Source organism: Sciurus carolinensis, chromosome 4 (genome assembly GCF_902686445.1).
Source record: "Sciurus carolinensis chromosome 4, mSciCar1.2, whole genome shotgun sequence".
Taxonomy (NCBI): Eukaryota; Metazoa; Chordata; class Mammalia; order Rodentia; family Sciuridae; genus Sciurus; species Sciurus carolinensis.
In genome coordinates, this window is record NC_062216.1 from 50,523,923 (window position 1) to 50,546,420 (window position 22,498).

General features: G+C 38.8%; 1 protein-coding gene across 2 annotated transcripts in view; it reads right to left on the reverse strand.

Annotated features, from left to right (window-relative positions):
• Positions 1 to 320: 320 nt before the first annotated feature.
• The window catches only part of Chrnb3 (cholinergic receptor nicotinic beta 3 subunit), a 28,764-nt gene continuing 6,586 nt past the window's right edge, over positions 321 to 22,498 (reverse strand). The window contains exons 2-6 of one of the 2 annotated variants that reach the window (XM_047551119.1): positions 18,772 to 18,923; positions 17,573 to 17,617; positions 7,959 to 8,068; positions 6,708 to 7,590; positions 321 to 3,968 (exon numbers count right to left, since the gene is read on the reverse strand). In XM_047551119.1, coding sequence (XP_047407075.1) covers positions 3,834 to 3,968; positions 6,708 to 7,590; positions 7,959 to 8,068; positions 17,573 to 17,617; positions 18,772 to 18,923 — 1,325 coding nt within the window. In that variant the 3' untranslated portion in view covers positions 321 to 3,833. The remainder of the gene's footprint in view (positions 3,969 to 6,707; positions 7,591 to 7,958; positions 8,069 to 17,572; positions 17,618 to 18,771; positions 18,924 to 22,498) is intronic. The other variant, XM_047551120.1, reaches the window with a different exon arrangement.

Below are 22,498 nucleotides of genomic sequence, written 5' to 3' on the forward strand. Positions count from 1 at the left end.
CCATCAGTCTGCCCAGTCAAAAAAATTCAGAGTTCTCTTTTTTTGGGGGGTGTGGGGGTGGATACCAGGGTTTGAACTCAGGGTCACTTGACCACTGAGCCACATTCCCAGCCTGATTCAGAGTTTTTAAAGCAGTCAGATTCACACTGCTCATGGTACAGTGTACCTTTGGTGGGTTTTGCTTGCCATATTTAACTGGACAAGTCTATAGGAATCGGAATCTAGAAAAGATTTCTAGAGCAAGATGCCTGACTGTTGAGATGTGTGAGGGTTTTTATGCTTTGTTTTTTTTTTTTTTTTTTTTTTTTTTTTTTTTTGTCCTTCAAATTCTATTACTATTTCAGAAGAAACAAAATAAAAATGAATGTTACAAGTTCAAAAGAGTCATGGAAAGTGGGCTAAGATACCTTCGTAGACCAGACTGGCAGGGAATGAGGTGAGATGTATGGTAAAAATCTAATTAAGCAGTGGATTTTGTGTTCCATAAAGCAAAGAGGGGGCTGCCAAAGAATTTTTCTAGCAAATACCCCAAAGAATGCTAAGATTATAGGCAAGAGAGTCTTGGAATTATAGGTAGGAGAAGTGGAATTAGTAAGTCAGGGAAAGACCAAGGGACAGCTACAATACCTCTGTATTTTCGTAATGTGTTTTGTCCATCACCACAAATATGGTCACTCGAACATATGAGAAAGCAGAGTGGGCACTGGATCAAAAGAATCAGGGCAGTGCCCAAGATTACTTATGGCTACTATCAAGGACAGGGTAACTCCCAAAGTAGAAGATAAGCCACTGACAAACCCTAGAGAAATGGCCGATTAGACCCAGAAAGAAAAGCTTCCCCATGCTGACAGAAGCCAAGTTTCCTGTAATTATAGTTTTCACTATTAAAAATCACCAAATATTAGAATAAAATGAACACAAAAAAAAGTATCAAAAGTCAACAGAAGAATTAACCCCTGAGGAAAAATTTATGCAGACAACAAAATACTTCACAGTAACTATAAATAGTATTTTCCCAAATATTTCAGAGAATATGACATCCATAAAGAATCAGAGTTCTTGAAAATCAAATATATGATTGATCTACAAAGAAACAAACAAAAACCCCATCTCAGGAAGTGGGCTGCATAGCAGAAGAGACCATGACTTGAAGGTCAAATTTGTTGGCTGTCATCATCAAGCTGACAATGTAAAGAGTTAAAGAACTAAAAAGTATGAAAGCAAAGTTAGTAAGTTAATAAGCATGGAGGACAGAGCAAGTAATACCAAGATCTATTAGAAATCTCAAAATGAAAGGAGAGAGAGAATGGAAGACAGGAAATAATTAAAGAAATAAAAAAAGAAAATTTTCATGATTTCTTTATTTCCTGTCTCTCACTATGTCTCTCACTGTTTACACGGAGTATTAAAAAATAATGTCTTCAAAGTTCTAAAGGAAAATGATTTTGAACTAGAATTCCATGCTCTGCCAATCTATCATTCAAGTGTGGGGACAAAAGAAATTATAGTTTCAGAAATATAAGAACTCAGAAAGGTTACCACATTCAAAAACTTCCTAAAATAATTACTTGGCGCTGCATGTGGAGGTATATAGTTGTACTCCCGGGTACTCAGGAGGCTGAAACAGGATTATCACTTGAAGTCAGGGGTTCAAAACCAGTCTGGACAACATAGCAAGACCTCTTCTTAAAAAAAAGAAAAATTACTTGAAGACATGTTCCTCTGAAATCAGAGAAAGAGGAAAACAGGATTTTAAAAAATGGTAAACAAAGAAAATTATTTATAATGTGGTTGTAGACAAGCTATCTTGTCAATAAATTATTCTTAAGAAAGGTGACACATAATATTAAAAATAATAATCTGGAGTTAAAATTTTGGATGATTTTGATAAAACATGGAAGGTGATAAAGAAAGGTGCTAAAGGTCTCATTTTGTTTAGAAAGTGGTAGCTACAGACAGTGATTCTCAGTATTGATAGCAAAATCTTGAAATATTTATTAATAAATTAATAGAAGTGGACATATAAACTTCAACCATTAAGGAACAAACTCAATTATGACTGAAAAGGAGGGGAGAAAAGGAGAAAATATTACAGAGAACAAAAATTGCATGAGTGAAACTAAACACAATAGTATCAACATATGTGAATAATATATGTGAATGGGTTAAATCCTTAAATTGTTACGTTTTTTGTTTTTGGGGGGGTTTGTACCAGGGAATGAACCCAGGGGCACCTAACCACTGAGCAATATTCCCCACCCTTTTTAATTTTGAGACAGGGTCTCTCTAAGTTGCAAAGCTGGCTTTGAATCTGTGATCCTCCTGCCTCAGCCTCCCAAGTTGCTAGGATTACAGGTGTATTACAGGTGTGCACCATTATGCCTGGATAGATTGGGTTTTTTTTAAAGTTCAGGCTACAAGTTGTTTACAAAAGCCATGCATACTATGCCCACACCTGTAATCCCAGCAACTTCAGAGGCTGAGGCAGGAGCATCGTGAGTTCAAATCCAGCATCATGAGTTCAAACTCAGCCTCAGTAATTTAGTAAGGCACTAAGCAGCTCAGTGAGAATGTGTTTCTAAATAAAATACAAAAAGGGGCTGGGGATGTGGCTCAGTGGCTAAGCACCCCTGGGATCAATGCCCAGCAGGAAAAAAAAAATCATGCATGCCTAAGTACTCCAGAAAAGGATTTGAATTTATTTATTTATTGCTACTGGAGATTGAGTCCAGGGATGTTGCACCCCTGAGCTACAACTCCAGTCCTTTTTATTTTTTATTTTGAGACAGGGTCTTGTAAAGTTGTCAAGGGTTTTGCTAAATTACTGAGGCTCACCTGGACTGAAATTCTCTTGCTTCATCCTCCTGTCTTTGGGATTACAGGCATGTTGCACTATGCTTGGTGGAATTTGGATTTATAACTGGGCAAGGAGAAAATTGCTTTAAGCTAAAGTTCAGAAGGATTTGATGGCAGTGATAGCAAAACCAATCTGAATAGACATTTCCTCATGAGTCTTAAGAGGAGTGATGGGGGTCGGGGGTGAACTACAGACTCAGGGAAGGGACACACACGGAACAGATTGGCAAACATAGAGGACTCTGTTGGAAAAGATTCCATTAGATGAGGAGACATCAAAGACCATTATCAGAGAATATGCAGTACTTTCCTAGGAAGTGATAAATGGGTATTAATGGATGCACTTCTGGTAGCAGATGACTTTGCTTCTGTTGTAAATTATTTCAATATGATTTTAAAGCAAGTCATAACTGATAGCGGGCTCTACTTTCACCATTAGTAAAAGCTCTATAATGCTATGAATAAACCACAAATAACACCTGCCTTAGAGGTCTATCTTATCCAATCAAGTTCATCTTTTAACAGATGTCACATTTGAGGGAATCTGGAATCTGTGTAATAATAAGTGTGCTGTGCCAGGTGTGGTTGGACTAGAATAATTCCTCAAACCAATTGCTGAGATTTGCTCATCCACATTGCTAGAGAAGTACCACAAGGCCCCAGTTTGCTACTCACACAGACCCCAGGAAGATGAGTAGATGCAGGAGAGGCCTACCCACACGAGCGGCATGACTTGGAGGCCTTCTTGACTTCTGTAAAACCAACTCACTTCAGTGGTCACCAATCAACTTGGGCAAACCCACATTTACTCAGGTTCCTCCCACCAGTCATGACTAATTTCTATGAAGACTGTACAACTGCGGCTTTTAGGATAAGAATGTGCATGTGGATTCTGTGTACATACTAGCCACATGTCAGTTCTAAGGTGTGATTTTGTCTTTATGGTATATCTTTTAAATGGTTCTAGAGACTTGTTCCTAATGGTAGCTATGTAGCCACATCTTCAAAGCAGGTGTGAAAATAAGAACGGAGCCTGTAACTGACACTATTAGAAAGAGCCACAGGAAGATTCGGTCCAGAACTTGAGCTACGAATTTCCAGTCTTGTACTACCTGCAAAAGAGAAAAAGATACCTCTTATTCAAGATGCTGGGCAACTATTCTGAATTCTTTAAGGAAGTTTGAAAGAGTAATATTCAGATTTACAACACTTAACATTTTCAAATTCACCTAACACATTGCCCATGATAATAGGCTCAAATTCTATTCAGTGATTTTGCTAATTGTGCCCAAAGAAATCAGCTTGTAAGTTGAGTGTATAGAAACACTCTCATCAATATTAAAAAAAGTAAAATAAAAACAACAGAATTATTTATGTATTTGTAAACATTACTTTTTCCACAAATGAAAAACTAATGTATCTGCTACTACAGGTCCAGAATGACAGACACTGACACAGAGAAATGACCAGGGGAAGACAGGCATTCTTAAGGGAGAGAAGAAATGAAGAACCTATTTAACTAGAAAGGTAAATTGGGGTGAAATAAAACACTAGGCATAACAGAGAGAGGTCAGAGCAGGATCAAGCAGCAAGAATAGTCAAGTCTGAAAGGGAAGAGTAGGTTCTCATCTTTTAAGGGAAAATAAATGTTCCCTTTCTACTGTTCCCTGACTTAAGCAAATTCTGAACTTACAATGATACTACAAACATACTCATTTAGTTGAAATCGTACTTTGAATTTTGACTTTGGATCTTTCTCTGGGGCTAAGCACATGCAGTACCATCCTCACTCTTGATTCTGACTAACACCAGCTGCAGCCCCCAATCAGCTCCACAGTCAGGTTGGGGGTTTGGGATGAGGGGGAAAATCGACATTCTATAGTGTGCTGTGTTGGTGAGCTCTGATGTTTTACAGGTTAGTTATATTCAAGGCATTTACGACTTATGATATTTTCCACTTACGATGAGTTTATTGGAGTGCAACCCCATGGTTAGTTGAGAAGCAACTGTATATGGGGATTCTGTAAAAATGGAATGGAACACAAAGCCGGCCTGCCATCTGAGAGGGGAGCCAGGACACAGCTTGCTACTGTAGGAAGCTGCTGGCATTGAACTGAAATGTATTCTGAGTTTACAGAGGTTCCGAAATAAGACCTTGAGGGAAATACACAAAAAGGAGATACATCAAAATATTTAAAAAGTCAACCTTATAAGAATGGTAGGATCATTAATGATTTTGAATTCAGGAGGAAAAGATATGGCTAGGCAGATAGGGAAATGAGCCCCTGGGCAACTTCCTGTGCAGCAGAGCACAAACAGATGAAGGTTTTTGCTGAGAGACTTGCAAAAAGGCTATTTTTAAATCAGTGCATACATGACCTGGAGTGCACAACCTCATCAAAGAAGGAAAATGCCTGATCAATACTTTGATTGGGTTGAAGGCTGCATGCATACCCTTGTGGACACTGAGTGCCTTACCCAGGACTGGGCCAGGAGCTGACTTCCTTAAGCCTATAGATCCATATAAATCCCTAGACAATAGCCATTCACTGGCAACCCTTTCGGGTTCCCTTCCAATTGCAGGAGCTTAGCTTCCCTTAGCTTTAATAAATTCTTACAGTTTGCTTTTGCCAGCTGCTATCCTCCAATCTCATTCTTTGAATTTTAAGACAAAGAACCCACCCGACTCCATGCTCTGTTACAATTTTAATCCTCTTGTCTACATTATTCTGAATTTTCCAAATTCCCTGTAGTGAGCATATGTTATTTTTATAATTTAAACTATTTAAGTCTTTGCAATAGTATTTTTTAAAGATCAACAGAACATACACACAAAACTCCTACTTAATGACTAAGATGCTTGTTTTATAGCAGAAGCAATTTTTCTGTCATTAAAAAAAAATTCAAGTAGACGGAAAACATGATAAGCAGTTAAGAAAACATTCTAGACAGGGCCTGTGTAGGCAAGAATAAAAAGTAGAAGAATATTTCCTAAAACAGTTCTTTTGTAAGCTTGTTTATGGGATCAGGCTCTTGGTACTACTTTTTACCAATTTTGGAATAAAATAATTGAACCCTATAAATTGGTGTAACTTGTTTTAAGCACATACCCTGGGCACATAATGCATATTTTATATTTTATTTCATTTTTTCTTTATCATACTCTTCAAGGCAGGTTTTAGAAAACAGAGGCTCCAGTTGAACAGTCTGTTTTAACTATTTGAAGCTGAGTCACACAGTATGGGTTGGGATCTGAGCCCAGGATGGTTTTGAGTTTGAAGTCTACTTTTTTTTTTTTTTTTTTTTTGAGCCAGGGTCTCACTGTGTCACCCAGGCTGGTCTCCAACTCCTGGGCTCAAGTAGTCTCCCTGCCTCAGCCTCTTAAGTAGCTGGGACTAGAGATATTTGCCATCATATTGTTTCATACTTCAAAAAAAAAAAAAATCTATAAATTAAATAACAAGATTCTCTTCCCTCAACAAAATATCTAATACTAAATTTTATGTTAATTTAAAATTTTTATTCTTTCTGGCTTTTTTTCCCCAAACACTATGTATGAAAACTATCATCCCATGAAAAATGAGAGAGAAATTACCAGAGACCAGGATATCCAACTGAAAAACCATAATTTAACTATTTAAAATAGAATTGAGGAATTTTAAGGAACAGTGCTTAGTCTACTAAGATCCCTATTGTATGTCAGGGGTTGTTTTTAAATTTTGTCTATATAAAGATGATAAATAATAATGTCACATTTTAAGCAATGACAGCATTTTGTTGCAAATAAATGTTGAAATTGTAGTCTTTTGCACACTTCAATGCCAACATTATCGTAACTATAGTAAACTCACCTGGCTGATAAAATGTTCTTTCTTCACATGCCTTGAAATGTATCTAATGGACTCTGCAGCCTTTTCCAGAAAAGCAACCAGAACTTTTTCTCCATTGCTAAGCTGCTTCTGTTTCTTTTTTTCCAGGACTTTACCTTTTACTACTGGTTTAATCTCATCTTTATCTGGGAAAGAGTAGCGATCCACATGGTCTTTCATGCAGAGTAATTTAGGAAGTTTTTGCAAAAATAGACTCTTCACCCAAGGGGCCATGGGATGGTAAGTGGAAGAAGATCTGTGGTGAACATTGATTACAAAAACAGTAACAATAATGGACAGGGTAACGAAAATCATAATGAACAAAAGGTACTCTCCAATGAGTGGAATGACTTTTGAAGAAGATGGAATTATTTCTTCAATTACTAAAAGAAAAACTGTCAGAGAAACCAGAACAGATGTTGATAATGAAAGTTTTTCACCTTCATCAGAAGGTAAATAGAACACAAGAACTGTTAGAAAGGACAGACCCAAGCAGGGGATTATCAGAAAGAGAGTGTAAAATAAAGGCAGGCGTCTCAGGACGAAAGAGTAAGTAATGAATGGATAGGAATATAAACCATCTCTTCTGTTTCCCTTCATCCCTCTTGCATTTAGTATTTCCCATTCTCCGTTATCAAAGAAGTCTTTTCTGTCGACATTTTCATTTATCAAAATTAGGTCAACCATGGTACCATCGTAAGTCCAGGATCCAAATTTCATTGAGCAATTCTGCCGGTCAAACGGGAAAAACGTGACATCCATGGTGCATGAACTTTTATAACTGGCAGGAGGGGTCCAAATGACAGTTCCATTCGATTTGACGATGACCTTGGTCATGAGGGAGCCTTCAAAACGTCCATCAGCACTGTCATAAAAGTAGGTTCACATTGGTTAGTTAGTTAGTTGAGCACTTATTAGTTTGTTAGTTTATTTATTAGTTATTATTATACTATTATTAGTTCTCTAGTTTATAAGTTAGTTGAACATGTATTAGTTTGAGTTTATTTTCCTCTAACGGTACTACTTTCCTTTATTACTTTCCTACTATAACGTTAAACACTGTTTTAAAAAGAAACAATTATTTTGTTAAGTTGTGTATTTCTCCTAAAAATTCTGCCCCAGACTTTTCTTTTTTCTTTTTTATCTTTTTTTGGAGTTGTTACTTATGTTTTTGCCCCACATTTTTCTATACCCAGTGTTAATCTGACTAATGTGGTCTTCTGTGATACTTACTTTTCAAAGAGAACTATGTCGGGAAGCCAGAGAGATTCTGATGGAACTTTGATTGAATGAATTCCACCGTATTCATCAGGGTTCCAGCGTAATTTGTGGTCTGTCCATTCCTGCAGGAAATGAGTATATTGTAATTTTATTCTGAAAATTCATGTATTAGACCTTGAGATCTTTACGTTTCTGTTAATTTACCAATCCCCCATTTTGTTAAGAATGGGAAATTCACCAGGTTAGACCTTATAACCCTACCTGGGATTCTGGAATACAACTGATCTTGCGAGGCCCACATACTTTGCCTCTTTGTTGATTTCAAAATTGCCATATCTGCCTCACAATGAAGAGGTTTAGCAACAAATGCCACTGATTCATAATGTCTCTTTTCAGCCTATTTTCTCTTAAGAAACAAAACAAAAGAAAAGCAATGATAGATCTAATTCAGTTTATTTTGGGCGGTCAGGTCCAGTGAGATTTTCATCTCTTGATAATAGGTACACAAGTTTGAACATTACTCAAGGGTCTTGGATAAAAATCCACACAGTATTTTAAGCACTTGCCTGAACAAGGTTCTAGGTTCAATTCCCAGCATAGTTAAATCTGAGTTTATTTTGCAACACCTAATTATGGTTTAAATTTATATCCCTAATATTGATATCCTCCATATGCTTACATTTTTTTCTTCATAAGGAGGAAATTATTTAGCAGGTTTTATAGGGGCTGTTAGAACCAGATTAATAAACCTGACTGCTAATTGATTGCATTTTGAAGGTCAAGAGGATGATGTATGTTAAGTAATTTTTACATGTCTCTTATAACTACTGAATACTCTTTTATCTTAATAACCCACTAAGTTCTAACTTTTGATTTCTTCTGATGTAAAAAAAAAAAAAAAAAAAGAAAAGAAAAAAGAAAAAAAAAAAGAAATCTGCCTGTCTCACTTCTATAAATGAAAACATTCTTTTTGGAAGTTTTGGAAGTTGCAAACATTTCATTACTTCATTGTGTCTTCTAATGTAGTTGTGCCTGGAGTAATTTTGTGCTAAAATACAAATTATTTTTTTATACCAACAAGGAGGAAGAGGAAGAGAAGGGGAAGGGCAAAAGGAGGATGATATATGGATGACCCAGTTACAGCAGAAGTGAAGTTATATTAAAATTTTGGATCCAGACTCTTATGAAATCTGACCTGAAAATTAAATTCTTCCATTTCATTGTCTCTCATGAGGATAGTTGAATAACCATGTAGAATAATGTTAACTGACATTTCCAAGCGTTAGAAGGGCGTGCCCAGTATGATGCTTCCTGGAACCCTGTGATGCCAACTTTGCCATTAAAAAGTCAAAAGCGGGCAGATGGATGACTCCACTGGGTGGTAAAGCCCTGAAATATGCATGACGCCTGAAAAATGATGGGCCTGTAAACTCCAGAAGAAACATTTTCCATCTAAACAAAATTGTATCTAAGATAGAGGTCTTTTAAAAGCTACAATCTAAAGCGTAAATAAGAAAAACCCTGCATGAATGTAAAATCGTTCTTATGTGGACTATTTATTTACCACGTGTACTTGGTACTCTCAGGCTTCTCTATTTCCTTGGCAATCATGGATTTTTCTGTTCCCATAATTTTACCTTTTCCAACATGTCCTGTAAATGAAGTCACACGGCCTGTGGATCCTGACCTCTATTTAGCAGTGCTTTTGGATTTCTCTCTGCTGCCTTGACAGCAGTTTGCTCATTTTTATTAGTGAGCAATATTGCATGGTATGAATGTACCACACTTTATTCCTTCACGAGTGGGATATTTGGATACTTTCAAGGTTTTGATGACTGTAAATAAAGCCATCGTTAATGTTTAGTACATTTGGGGGATTAAATAAATTCTTATTCTTCTTGGGTAAGTAGTGCAGGATGGCTGGGTCAGAGTATTAGGGGACAGACGGATGAGAATGGTGAGAAAACAAGGTTAAGGGAATAATTCCATAAAATGGGCCCACTGTGCTGACCCCCATAAGCTTTCTTTTCTAAGAAGCAATTAACCTGTAGGCTGTCTGGCCTAAGTAAACAGCCTATGTCACATTCCTCAGCAAACTACCTTTTATCTGCAGAAGAAATGAAGGCCCCCCAAAATATTAATAAGACGAACCAAGTTACCCTGAGGGTACCCTGCTTTTGTGACCCTTTTCAATAGACCAGATCCTAAAACTCAGGGAGATCAGGATAATTCTTCTTAACCACAAAATCTGTAAGAATGTACAGTTAAAATCCAATTAGAAGTAGTCAGCATGGGCCAAGGTGACCTAGAGCTGTCATGGCAGTGGGTCATCTTGCTGTCAGTCAAAAGTCCAGAGGTGGACCTAGGTGGGACTCCCTGGAAACTTCTCCGGGATCCCCAATAAAACTGGAATGCAGGAGAGGCATGTTATCCCTCTCCTCTCCGACAGGATCCACTCTCTTCCTTGAAAGTGTCCCCTTTCCCTTTTCCTATCCTTTAGATAAACTCATTCAAGTTACTCTGAGTGACTTGTCTGAAATCTTTCTGACTTGATCTCAAGAATTAGGGTTTGTTGGCACATGCCTGTACTCCCAGCGGTTCAGGAGGCTGAGGCAGGAGAATGGCGAGTTCAAAGTTAGTCTCAGCAAAATCAAGGCACTAAGCAACTCAATGAGACCCTGTCTCTGTATAAAATACAAAATAGGACTGGGGATGTAGCTCAGTGACTGAGTTTCCTTGAGTTCAATCCCCTGTACAGTACCACAAAAAGAAAAAAGGATTAGTGTTTGAAGGGGGGATCTTCATGCTACCTCAGTTTCTCAGAAGGCCCCAGCTCTGTAACAATAGAGTAACTATCTATTTAACTTTACATCATACAGACAGTTTTCCAGAATGGTGGAATTATTTTTTGTTCCCATTAGCCATTTATGGGAGATCCAGTTGTTTCCCTCTTCTCCAGCACTTGCTATTGTCACATTAGGTTTCTCTATATTTGAATGGATGGGAATTGTATCTCTTTGTAGTTTTTAATATGTAATTTCCTAATGACTAATTGTGCATCTGTTCATGTGCTTATTTACTGTTCATGTATTTTATTTGGTGAAGAATCAAATTTTTTGCTTATTTTTTACTTGGGTTGTTTATTTTCTTATTACTGAGTTTTTAGTCTTTTTTATACATTCTAGATAAAAGCTCTCTATCAAATATTTCATTTGCAAATATTTCCTCACAATGAACATGTGCTGCTTCTGCCACCTCTGCGTCATTTACCCTTCTAGCAAAACGAACCCATTTCATTGTAGGGAACCACCTTGTCCCACTTTCAACGGTAGCATTGGGTGGAGCAGACTCTTCCTTTGGAAGTGGGAAAGACAGTTAACTTTCTTTATGCTGTTGCTAATTTGGATTAGGTTTTCCTTTCACTTGCAAGTAAGAAGTTCTCGGTTGATCCTGGGAAGAATCTGAGTGGATATCAAGCTGCAGCACATTGCAAGCTCACAGCCAAGAGCACCAGAGACAGCCAAGCTTGGGAAGGCTGACCAGAGCTGTGCTTTTATAGCTTTAAAAAAATAATATTACTGATCACAGCTAAAGAGACCAACCTATAGTCCTCTGTTTGGAAACATAAATATTGTCTTCTTGGATTCTTGGATTCACTTTGCTTCCTTCTATAGAAGGCACAACGTGTCTTCATCTACACCCAGTTCTACCCTGCAAAGCAGGAGGGAGAAAGGCTGAAATTCTAAGGTTCCTGCTTTGTTGCAAACTGCAAATAAATACCAATTTTACAAATTGTTCTAAAGGAACTGGGGCAGGCCCCAGGGGGAGGGATTTCTAAGCCAGAAAGATTCATCTTGCTCACCTGACCTCCAAAAGCAGGATTAACAGCTGTGGCCAGGGATAATGTGGATGGCACTCGTGGTTTTCACAGAATTCATTTATTTAACAAATATGCAAAGCTTCCTCAGCACTGAGCACCTGCTGTACCTGCTGTAATATACTCCTAGCCTGGGACTAACTCAGAAGTTAAACAAGTAAACTAACAAATTCCTGCACCTTAAGATGGTTGTTATGGAGCAGATGGATTGGGCGCATGGTACATAACGACAGAGTAAATAGGGCAGGTGATTCTGATGATATGACATTTCAGCTGAGACGTGAAGGGTGAGAAGGAGTCAGAGCAGTAGGTGGTGGTGTGGGGTAGGCAGAAAGTTGGTTGTAGGTGGAATAGCCTACGTGAAGGCTGATGTAGAGGAATGAATGAATGAATGAATGAGCGACGTGTCTGAATCCTTGAGGGTATGAAGAGATCTGTAGTGGGATCAGGCTGCATTCCTAATCGGTATAGAGAAGGAAGTAAGGTGGGACTTTTGGTTAATGCTACTTACTTTGGTGTACTCAAAAGAGAAAGCCCACTGAATTAGAATTTAAAACTCTGAGTTGCATACCTGGATTAACCTTTGCTAGTTAAACAATTTAGACAAGTCACTAATCTTTAGCCTTTATACAGTCTTGCAGGGTTGAGAGACCCATTCCTTACAACCTTGATGTCCTTTCATAACCAGCACTCCTGGAGAATCAGAGTTCATTCCTAAGATGCCCATCCAGCGGGGCAACCCAGTTTCTACCAGATTGGGCACTCACCATGGGCTGGGTCCAAAACCCAGGATGACGGTGAGTGGAAAACAGTACACGTTACAGGGAGTGCTGTAGCCAGCAATGCCCAGCTGAGGATACAAAGCCCAAATCTTCTATCTTGTGCTCTAAGGAGCTGTGGGATATTTCTGGTCACTTCCCTGTTTTCTCTGAAACCCTAGCTGCATCTGGAGATTAACCTCCTGTCTCTCTCTTCTTACACTAAAAGATTAGAAATAATATCCCATGTTTGTGTAGCATGTTCTAGCTAAGACTCTCAAAGCCCTTCACAAACATCAGTTCCATATTGCAGACATTCCCATTTTGAGAGCTGTGTTTTTGCAGGAAACAGGAAAGTCAGGGTATATTAGAGCAAAATATCAAAGTTAATCCATGAGTAAGAGAAAACAAGAAAAAATATTCCAAGTCTAGGTTTCTTAATTTGGAAAAATGCAATTTCAAATTCACATCAAGTTCATATTCTCTTAAAGTTTTCTTTGACAGATATTACCTGGAATATCGTTCATAAATGCCTAACTCTTACCACAATTCAAAACCAAATTTTATTTAAGTTGAAATCATAAGATGTTTTTACTGTAAATAAATTCCTCCAATTATTCTTCCTGTAATAGTAAGACTAAAAGGTAAAAAGAAGCAAATTAAGTCATGTATCACATAACCACATTTTGGTCAAAGACAGACTATAAATGTGACGCTGGTCCCATAGATCATAATCATGCTGAAAAATTCTTATACACCTGGTTGTTAGTTAGCCTTGAACAGGTGGGTAGAGGGAAAGGATGACGAAGGACAGACATCAGGCCTATGTGCCGTGAAAAATCCAGGAATCGCAAAACTGGAACAGTGGGAACCTTATCTAAACAGGCAAACATTTGGAAATGAGATCTGAAATGCCTAACCTTCCCTAAATGGCACGGAATTGTAAACCCTTGACGGAATTATTACTTAAAATCCTGGGTACCTAACTGAAACAGATGAATATCAGCGAAGTGGGGTCTGATATATCAAGACCCCCACCACCCCCAGTTATAGCTAATTATAACCCCTCAGGGGGCGCTGTGGTTTTCAAGAAAATATCATCATTATCTCTTGCAACCAAGTTACTGGAACCCTCCCTGATTATCAAAACCATGCCACAAACACCTTGTCAACAAGAATATTGAGACCCTCACAAAGAAAGCTTGCTGAGGGCGTCCAAGGGGTAATAAACTAAGTAAGGGAGAACAGGGAAATCAAGACTGGAACAAAGGACTCAGTTTCCTTAAAAACTCCAACTCTGTGAGCACCACAACATCCTCTCCTGGAGGTGGTCCGTACGGTCCCTATGCTGTACATTACCCTCGATTGTCACTCTATTGAACTTTGGCTTACTACTTTGTATTTCACTTGAATTCTTTCCAGTGGAGTCACAGGAACTAGCACCTGAGGACTGCGGTGCTGTCCCAGCTCAATTTGGCCCCCAGTCCTGGAACACAGTGACTATCGTTGTAGTTGGATGCATTCCCCACACTTGTGGTGACATTGATATAAATGCACCTACTGTGCTGCTGTTTGTATGCAAGTACAGCGCGTAACAATCAGCACATAGTAGGCTCTCCAGTGAAAGTTCATTGAATAACTGTCATTCATTGTCATAGTGATTATTCATGATAACATGGAGGCCTTACTCTTGTGTCATTAGAAAAAAAGATGATTTCATTTCCATTTCCCTTAAGGTGCTTACAATGCTGTTTTCCTAACCTTGAACATGGTGTAGAATCTGAGGGTGCTAGGGCACTAAGACCTTTCTCATGTAGTCAATATTAATAATATATTTATGGTTTATAGGGTTTTGGTTACTCTCTGGAAGTACAAAGAAGGAAGACAAACAAGTTTGCAAAATACAATCAATAAAATAAAAATAGACTTTCTCTGGATGTCACTATATTTGTGCTTTATAAAGGTCTTTGGTTGAGAGGATAGAAAAGAAATGTCTAAATACACCATAGAAGAACTATGGAAATAGAGAATCAGATGAGAGGATTAGGTACAAAAACAAATACAAAACAAAAATCAAAAAACTCCCTAGCATATCAGTTGTGTATGCTACAATGGAACATATTTTGTTTCATGTATGTAGAATTTATTCTCTATGGCTACAAATTATAAAGCATCTGTTAGGTTGAGTACAGTGGCACAAGCCTGTAATCCCAGGGGCTCAGGAGGCTGAGGCAGAAGGATCATGAGTTCGAAGCCAGTCTCACCAACTTAACGAGGCCCTAAGCAACTCAGTGAGATTCTGTCTCTCAATAAAATATTTTTTAAAAGGGGGAGGAGGTCGGGGAACTTGGCTCAGTGGTTAAGCACCCCTGGGCTCAATCCCCAGTACAAAGAAAGAAAGAAAGAAAGAAAGAGAGCAAGCAAGCAAGCATTGGTCATTATGTGGGAGGGAAATGAGGAGAGAGGAGAAATTGAGCACTTAGGTCTTCATTTTGACTGAGGTACTCTGGGATCATTGGATAGAATTTCCAATAGGTTTGCTTGGGGGCAGTAACTTTGGAAGGTCGTGTTATTGGGCATACTATGTGGGGTTCACAATTTCTCTACCTTTTAGGTTTGCAGAACTTCTGTTTTTCCTATAAGGCCCAAATTATATATCTTTGCCTTTTGGAATTTTCCTTGGCTTTCTCCCTGTCTCACTGTCATTTTTGTATTGCAACAGGACCTTCTATGTACTTCTTTTTGGTGTTAATCATATTATAGTTGTCATTGTTACTATTAATTTAAAAAAAAATTTTGCATACTGATGCTTTGTTTTCTCCTTGAAGGCAGCCTGTGTCAATTGCTAGCAAAGTGTCAAGCACTTAGTGAAGACTATACTATACACTCTTAAATACTGTTGAACGAATGGAAGATCGAGTGAATATTTTCTCTTAAAAATATCTTTCTATACCAGCTCCATTAGATGTCCTGGAGACTGAAGAATCAAGAGTCTTGAAGACCAGGATTAAGAAAAGACTATAGGGGAAGAGTCTGAGAGGAGAGCAGGATACCTCTGTCCATTCCCTCCAGTTCAAGGTAAGAGAATGAGTACTTGATATAAGCCAGACTTTCCTGAGCAGTGTGTGACCTGGGGCAAGTTACTTCAAGTTCCTAATGCTTAGGAAAATAATAAAGAGTAGGGAGAGTAATACACCTACTTTACAAAGTAGCTGTGGGAATTAAATGAGATCATTCCCATGACACACTCAGCATAGTGCTTGAGAACTTAATCACTCAGTAAATCTTCAATGTTATTATTAGCAGCTCCAGAATGGAGATCTGTGAAAAAACACCAATGACAGCATTTTTTTAAACATCAATTTTATTTTATTGTTATTATTATTTGTGGTGCAGGGGTTTGAACCCCCAGGGTCTCTCATACACTGGGCATATGCTTTACTACTGAACTATATGGACAGTTTTCTATCCTTTTTTTTAATCCTTCGTCTTTATTTACCCTCATTTCTTAAAAAAAAAAGTATGAAGGTCACATGGAGACTGAGGTCAAATACCTTCTGTTTTTGTTAACTTCTTAAGCCTTTACATTTAAAATGTAATTTATACTTTAAAAGTGTGGGCTTTTCTTTCTCCTGCTAATTCAAATATAGAACTTCTTCTTGGTCTTTATCAACTTCAAATAATTCTAAATTCTGCAGCCTCTAAATTGCAAAAGTGGGATAATTCACTGAGAAATAAGGCAGGTATATAGCAAGATGTTTACTTAAATTGTATTTATACATGTATGTATACATTCCCAGCTTAGTATTTTCTCCTGGATGTTTCATTTTATTTGCAAATAAAATAATATGTATATTCATTTCACAACTTGCTCACATATCTCTCAATTAAGGAATGGGGAAGAGAAAGTGGTAAAAGGCATATTAATTCTCTAAGTCTGATTAATGTTTTTGGGTGGGAGAAATAAAGTTTAGGTAGTATCCTTTTTCATTTCTTTTATACATTATTCCTTATAAACCATTAGCAGGAAGAACTGAACAATATCTACAAAGCCTGGCTAGGTAATTAATTTATTTCAATATAAACAAGTGAAAAGTATTATGTATGTATGTTACAATTAAGTAAGATATTTAAGATATCCCTGTGTGGAATATTTAAAACCTATGGGCAGATTAGGCAACATCTGAATGTTCACTAAAAAATAATTGTGAACAAAACAAAAATAAAAAATAAGCAATAGAACTAAAGTTCTCATCTACTATCAATCGAATGTCAATATTTTCTCCTTTCACATAAAGTGCAAAATTGGGTTTTGAAAGGTAATTCTGAGAACTCCAGAACAAACTCCTTTGAACAGAATTCCCTGGTTTTAGGATACAGGTCATGGTTGAACAATCATTCAAGAAGAAAACTGAAAATTACTCAAAATACATCTTCAGTTTTATTGGGAAAACATGCACTCAGTATTTTGTTTTGGGACTTCATTTTTTTAGAAATTTCTGATGGGCAGCCTTTGTAAATTGTTGTTCTCTCATTTTGTGGTCAGTTCTTTCCAGGGAACAATAAGAAGGATTAGATGTACATTCTTCCCATCGAGGACCAGAGAAGACAGTGCTGAATTTAACATCACTGATTTTCTCCTCCAGTAGCAGTTACCCTGAATGAGGGTAAAGTTTCATCTGGGCGCCTCTTTCTTTTTCTCCAGGGACCAAGGTCCAAGTCTCACTGTCAGTCACTCTCCCACCTGTCCAAACTCCATGGAGCAGTTTTGCTCCCAGGAGTAACATCAGAGAAAGATGTCTTCCTAGGGTCTTGTGGGGCTGCTCACAGAAGGAAGTAAAGAGAATAGACCTTTCTCAACCATTCCCAAATCTCTCCCTGAGGAACTCGACATGCTTTTTAAAATAAATATTTTTCAGATGGAAGCCTGTCTAAATAGAAAAGAATTTCAGTGACTGGTTTGGCAGATATACTTCTTGGATTGAACTTACCTGTTTAAGCCACACATTTGTTGTCATCAGCTGATTCTTTTCATCCTAAAAGAATGACATAAAGATACTGTGAATTTAAATGGAAGGAAATTTGTATGTTTGACTTTTTATTAGAAAGAACTTTCGAAGAGTAATCAAATTATATCATGTACATTATGAATATGGCATAATTAATCCCACTATTATGTATAATTATAATGTATCAATAAACAAAATAAGACCAAAAAAAAAAAAAAAAGAAAGAAAAGAAAAGAAGGAAGGAAGGAAAGAAGGGGACAGAAAGAAAGAAGAAAAAGAAAGAACTCTCTGAGCCTTACCTTGGAAGTGTTCAAAAGATTCTCCATTTAAGAACAGTTAAATGACATGGAATCCTAACATATTAGGCATATTTTGCTTGAGATGAAAAATAATTATTAAAATAATGAGCTGTTTATTGTGGCAATATTTATGTAAAATTGCATAATACAGAAGGCACTTTAATGGTACAAAGTAGAAGGAGATATTAACTAGACTGGAGATGAACTCTGCATGATTTTCTAGAAAGAATGAGGTCAACTTTAGTGGGTGAGGTAGGGGAGGGGTGAACTTGGGCCATGTGGGAGGATTATTTTGAGGTTTTGGGGACCAGAACAGGACAATTTTGCTGCATTTGGGGTTTATGTTCATTCATTTCTCTAAAACATGATCATGGCATAAGTATGAGGCCAACAGGGAAATGAAATGAGCAGAGAGTGTTAAGGGAGTTAGGGAAAGGTGAGGGGTCTCCCAGGGAGAGCAGAAATGGTCCTTGCTCCATGTGGAGTCACTACTGCCCTGTCACCCTGTAGGAACAGGCACTCTGCCATCCAAGAGCACAATCAAGAGGAGTCGGGATCCCACAGAATCAGCCCTGGCTTCCACCTTCCCTTGTGCCCAGCTTCCTACCCTTCCAGGGGCAATGACTGAACAAACAACCATGTCCACCCCACAGCCTAAAAATCCCACGGCAATAGTGTCACAATGAAAATCTACTCCATGACGACTTCACATTCTTTCTTCAGGTCGTTTAACTGACTTCTTGGGGCAGATTTTTTTTTCATCATAAATTATTTTTAAAATTGAAATGTCAGACAAGGGAAAGAAAAGATTCTTAGACTCACAAACAGGTTATAAGGAATGCATTTTTTTTTTTTTTTAGCCTAGTGCCGAGGATTACTCACCACATCTACAAGCTGAGATATTTTCAATCCAAAGTATACTTTTATGGTGTCATTAGAATTTAAGACAGGGCGAACCCATTTCTGGTAACCTTGGAATAAATGTCTGAGGAGGGCATCTTCATTTTCAGCTATAGACCTGAATCCTACAGCAGCTGTAAGAATCGTGAAGGAAACTGAATTAACCTCAGAGGCAGAATGGCTGGTTTAACCCTAACCTTCATCTGTTTCTAAGCAGCCTGATTCCACAGAGGCAGCTTCAAGCAAGCAAGGCTTTTCTAAACCTATTTCCCCATATCCACCCCTACCTACCTCCAAACATACACAGCTGAAACCAGAACCTCTATTTCACCCAGAGCTGTACTCTCTAATAGATTATCCCATGCTGGAGTGAACAACTTTTTTTTTCCTTCATATCCCTTATCACAATTTGTTTATGTATGTAGTCCTTGTGTGTATGTTGTATGTGTACATGTCTATGTGATCATTTGTGTATGTATGTTGTCAGTGTCTTCCCCTTGAGCTCCGTGATGGCTGGCACGGTTTCCCTATATTCAATAATGTTTACCCAGCATCTAGAACAGTGCCTGGCCCACAGTGGGTACTCATCTGATACACATGGAATGAATGAAGCAGTGAAGCAGCTCCATCAGGGCCCTTTCCCATATATTTGCACATTTTCATTGGATACCTTGCCTTGGGACTCTCCCTGTTTTCTTGCTTTTTTCCTCAGGAAGCCTTTCATTGTGAAATTCCTCCTTGATTAGCATTAGGTTCTGATGCTTGTCCTCAGCCCCCAATGATGTGAGAGCCTAAGAAACATCCCGATTTCAGATTTTAACTCTCAAGTAGAAGAAATGTCTTAAGAGTACGGTCTGGAGGTGAGTTTTGTTTCTTTTCAATGCTGTGCTAGCAGATTTAAAACAAGGATGCAGCTGGTTCTTGTTTTGTAAATATTGCCTCCTTGTATAGTCAACACCTGTTAAATATCCTAAAGCAATTCATTCTGTACCATATGCTTTATCAAAGAAAACGACTTTTTTCCAGTGAGAGACACATGTGATGGGTGATGATAGCATGTAAGACACACCCCAGCTCCCCAACAAATTTACCCAAGAAAAATCCAGAGATTGTCAGTTGGATGAAAAGCAAAGGAGCACATATTCCCTGGGTGCAGGGGGCATCCATAAGCACTATGCTAAGAGGAACAATTCTAGGTGCAACCATGGATGCTCCACAGGGTTGATACAGGCAGAGAGAAGATGGATGGATGGGCTGCCTACTCTAGCTGTTCCCAGACCCTTGTCTCTTTCACTCAAGAAAGCATATTGAAATGCAAACAGGAGAGGTGTGTTTATTTATATAAAACTTAACCCTCTTCAACCTCCTATACTTGGACTGTTATTGGTAACCAGGGCTGCATTAAGGAGCAGCACAGCTGGGCAGCTGCCAGCACATCAATCACTGAAGGCCCTAAAATCTTCCTGGAACTGTAAGGAGAGGGGAGGAATGGAAATTCCCTGAAGCTTTCTGAGGGAAGAGGTGTTCACTGGCTCAGGCAGAAATTCTTGACATGGCCCTTGGCTCCTCTTGCTTTCTACTTCCCACATTCAGTTTTAATGTACTTCAAAATCTATTCTGACTCTTATTGTTTCCTGTCATCTTCTGTGGCATTGCCCTAGTCACACACTAGTCTTTCTCTTGAATTTCTGTGCTGTTTCCTAGATGTTTCTGCTCTATCTCTCTTGATAGTTCATTTTTCACAGCAACTGGAGTGAGCTTTTAAAAACAGAAGAGGATTATGTTCATTCCCTGGTAAGCCCTCCAAATAGTTTCCCATCAAATTTGGGAGAAACATCTCAAGTCCTTACCATGGTCTCCCACATGCTGTGGCCCTGGCTAGGTACTCTCTACCTTCTTCCACTCTGTCCCCATCCCTGCTCCCCAGTCCCCCCAGGCCTGTGTCCTCATTTCAGAACATGCCTGGATGCTTGGCTCTGGGAAGGCTCTTCCTTAGAGAGCCTCATGGTCCTTCTTTCACTTTGTCTAGTCTTTGCTCAAATTATCTCCTTAGTGAGGTCCTTCCAGGTTATGCTATCTAAAAATCCCTCCCATTCTCTCCCCTGATGGCAATTTATCTTCCATCAGAGCACATAATGCTGCTGCATGTTTACTTGGATTTTATCTGTCATACTACATAATGTCAGCTCCAGAATGTAGGGACTTCTTTTGCACACCACTCTCTCCCCAGCTCCTAGAACAATAACTAGGCACATAGTGGTTGCTGAGAAAATTGTTATTGAGTGAACAAATACTTGAGCAATGCAGTTAGCTTCTGGGCTTTTGTTTTGCTGGGTGGTATTTGGAGAGTTAGGGCTAGAGTTGAATTGCTGAGGAGAAGAGAGGAGCAGGGAGGACACAGCAGTCCTCCTTCTCTGGGCTTTACCCTGCAGCAGGCAGCCCCCTTGCTTGAAGATAGAGAACATCTTTTGAAAGACACTTGTCTTAGTCTGTTTTGAACTGCTATAACAGACTGCCAGAGACTGGGTCGTTTATAATGGACAGAAATTTATAGGTTAACAGTTCTGAAAGCTGGAAAACCTAAGATCAAAGGGCCAGTATATGGCAAGAGCCTTCAGGCTGCATCATCCAAGAATGAAAAGACAATGGGGTGGGGGAGGGAGGAAGAGAGAAGAGAGAGAGAGAGAGAGAGAGACAGACAGACAGACAGAGAGACAGAGAGACACAAAAAGACAGAGAACAAGAAGGTAAAATCAAAATTAAAGACAGGCAATTAGTGTAAATAGGTGATTGGATTGAATTGAGAAAATGGAGGCCAATCTGAGTCTTGGAAGTTGGAAACCAGCCCTGGGAGATTGGAATGTTCATGTCTCCAGAGCCCTTGGATACCCTCCCACCAACAAGGTTGTTAATAAAGCAGTTCCTGAGCAAAGAGCCCATTGGGCTGCCACTCCCTTCCTGCCTAGCACTCCACCTTGGCCCTTCCAGCCCACCTGCTCACCCACTGGCCATTCCACCAACATCTCCCAATCACTATACAGGATGGGGGGAAATGAACAAGATTCGGGAGAAGAATGCAGGAGAACAAAGGAAATTTTAGATGTTTAAAAGGGACAGGACTTCCTCATTCCATGGATTCCACCTTTGTGTCCCCTTCTTCCACTCAGGAGAAGTCTGTTTTACTATCCTTTAAAAAAGCTTCTTACTTTCTACTCTATGCTTGCCTCTGTGCTTCCCTGGTTTTGTACTTCAACACCTGAGGAAGCAGGACTTTGATAACCAGCAGTATCAAAGGGACCAAACTTGTTCTTTTGTAAGGAACCCACTCCCTCAATATTGATACTAATTCATTCATGAAGGTGCCGCATGATCCAAATGCTTCCCATTAGGCTCCACCTCCAAACACACTGCCACATTGAGAATCAAGTTTCTAACACATGAACTTCAGGGGACACATTCTAACCCTAGTTGCACTGTGGCAGACCCTGCTTGCTCCTACCTAATAGCCATTCTTCCTTTTCCCTTGGTAACAGATGCTGAATTTAATCAGGGTTGCATGGTGCCAGCTTAAATGTTCATCTCCCAGCATCCCTTGCAGGTAGGAATGGCCTATGGATCACATGTGGTCAATTAAGATTCAAATGGAAGCCATTGTGTGGGGTTTACAGGGAAGAGTGTTAAAGAGGTTGGACTCAACTTGATGTGCCCC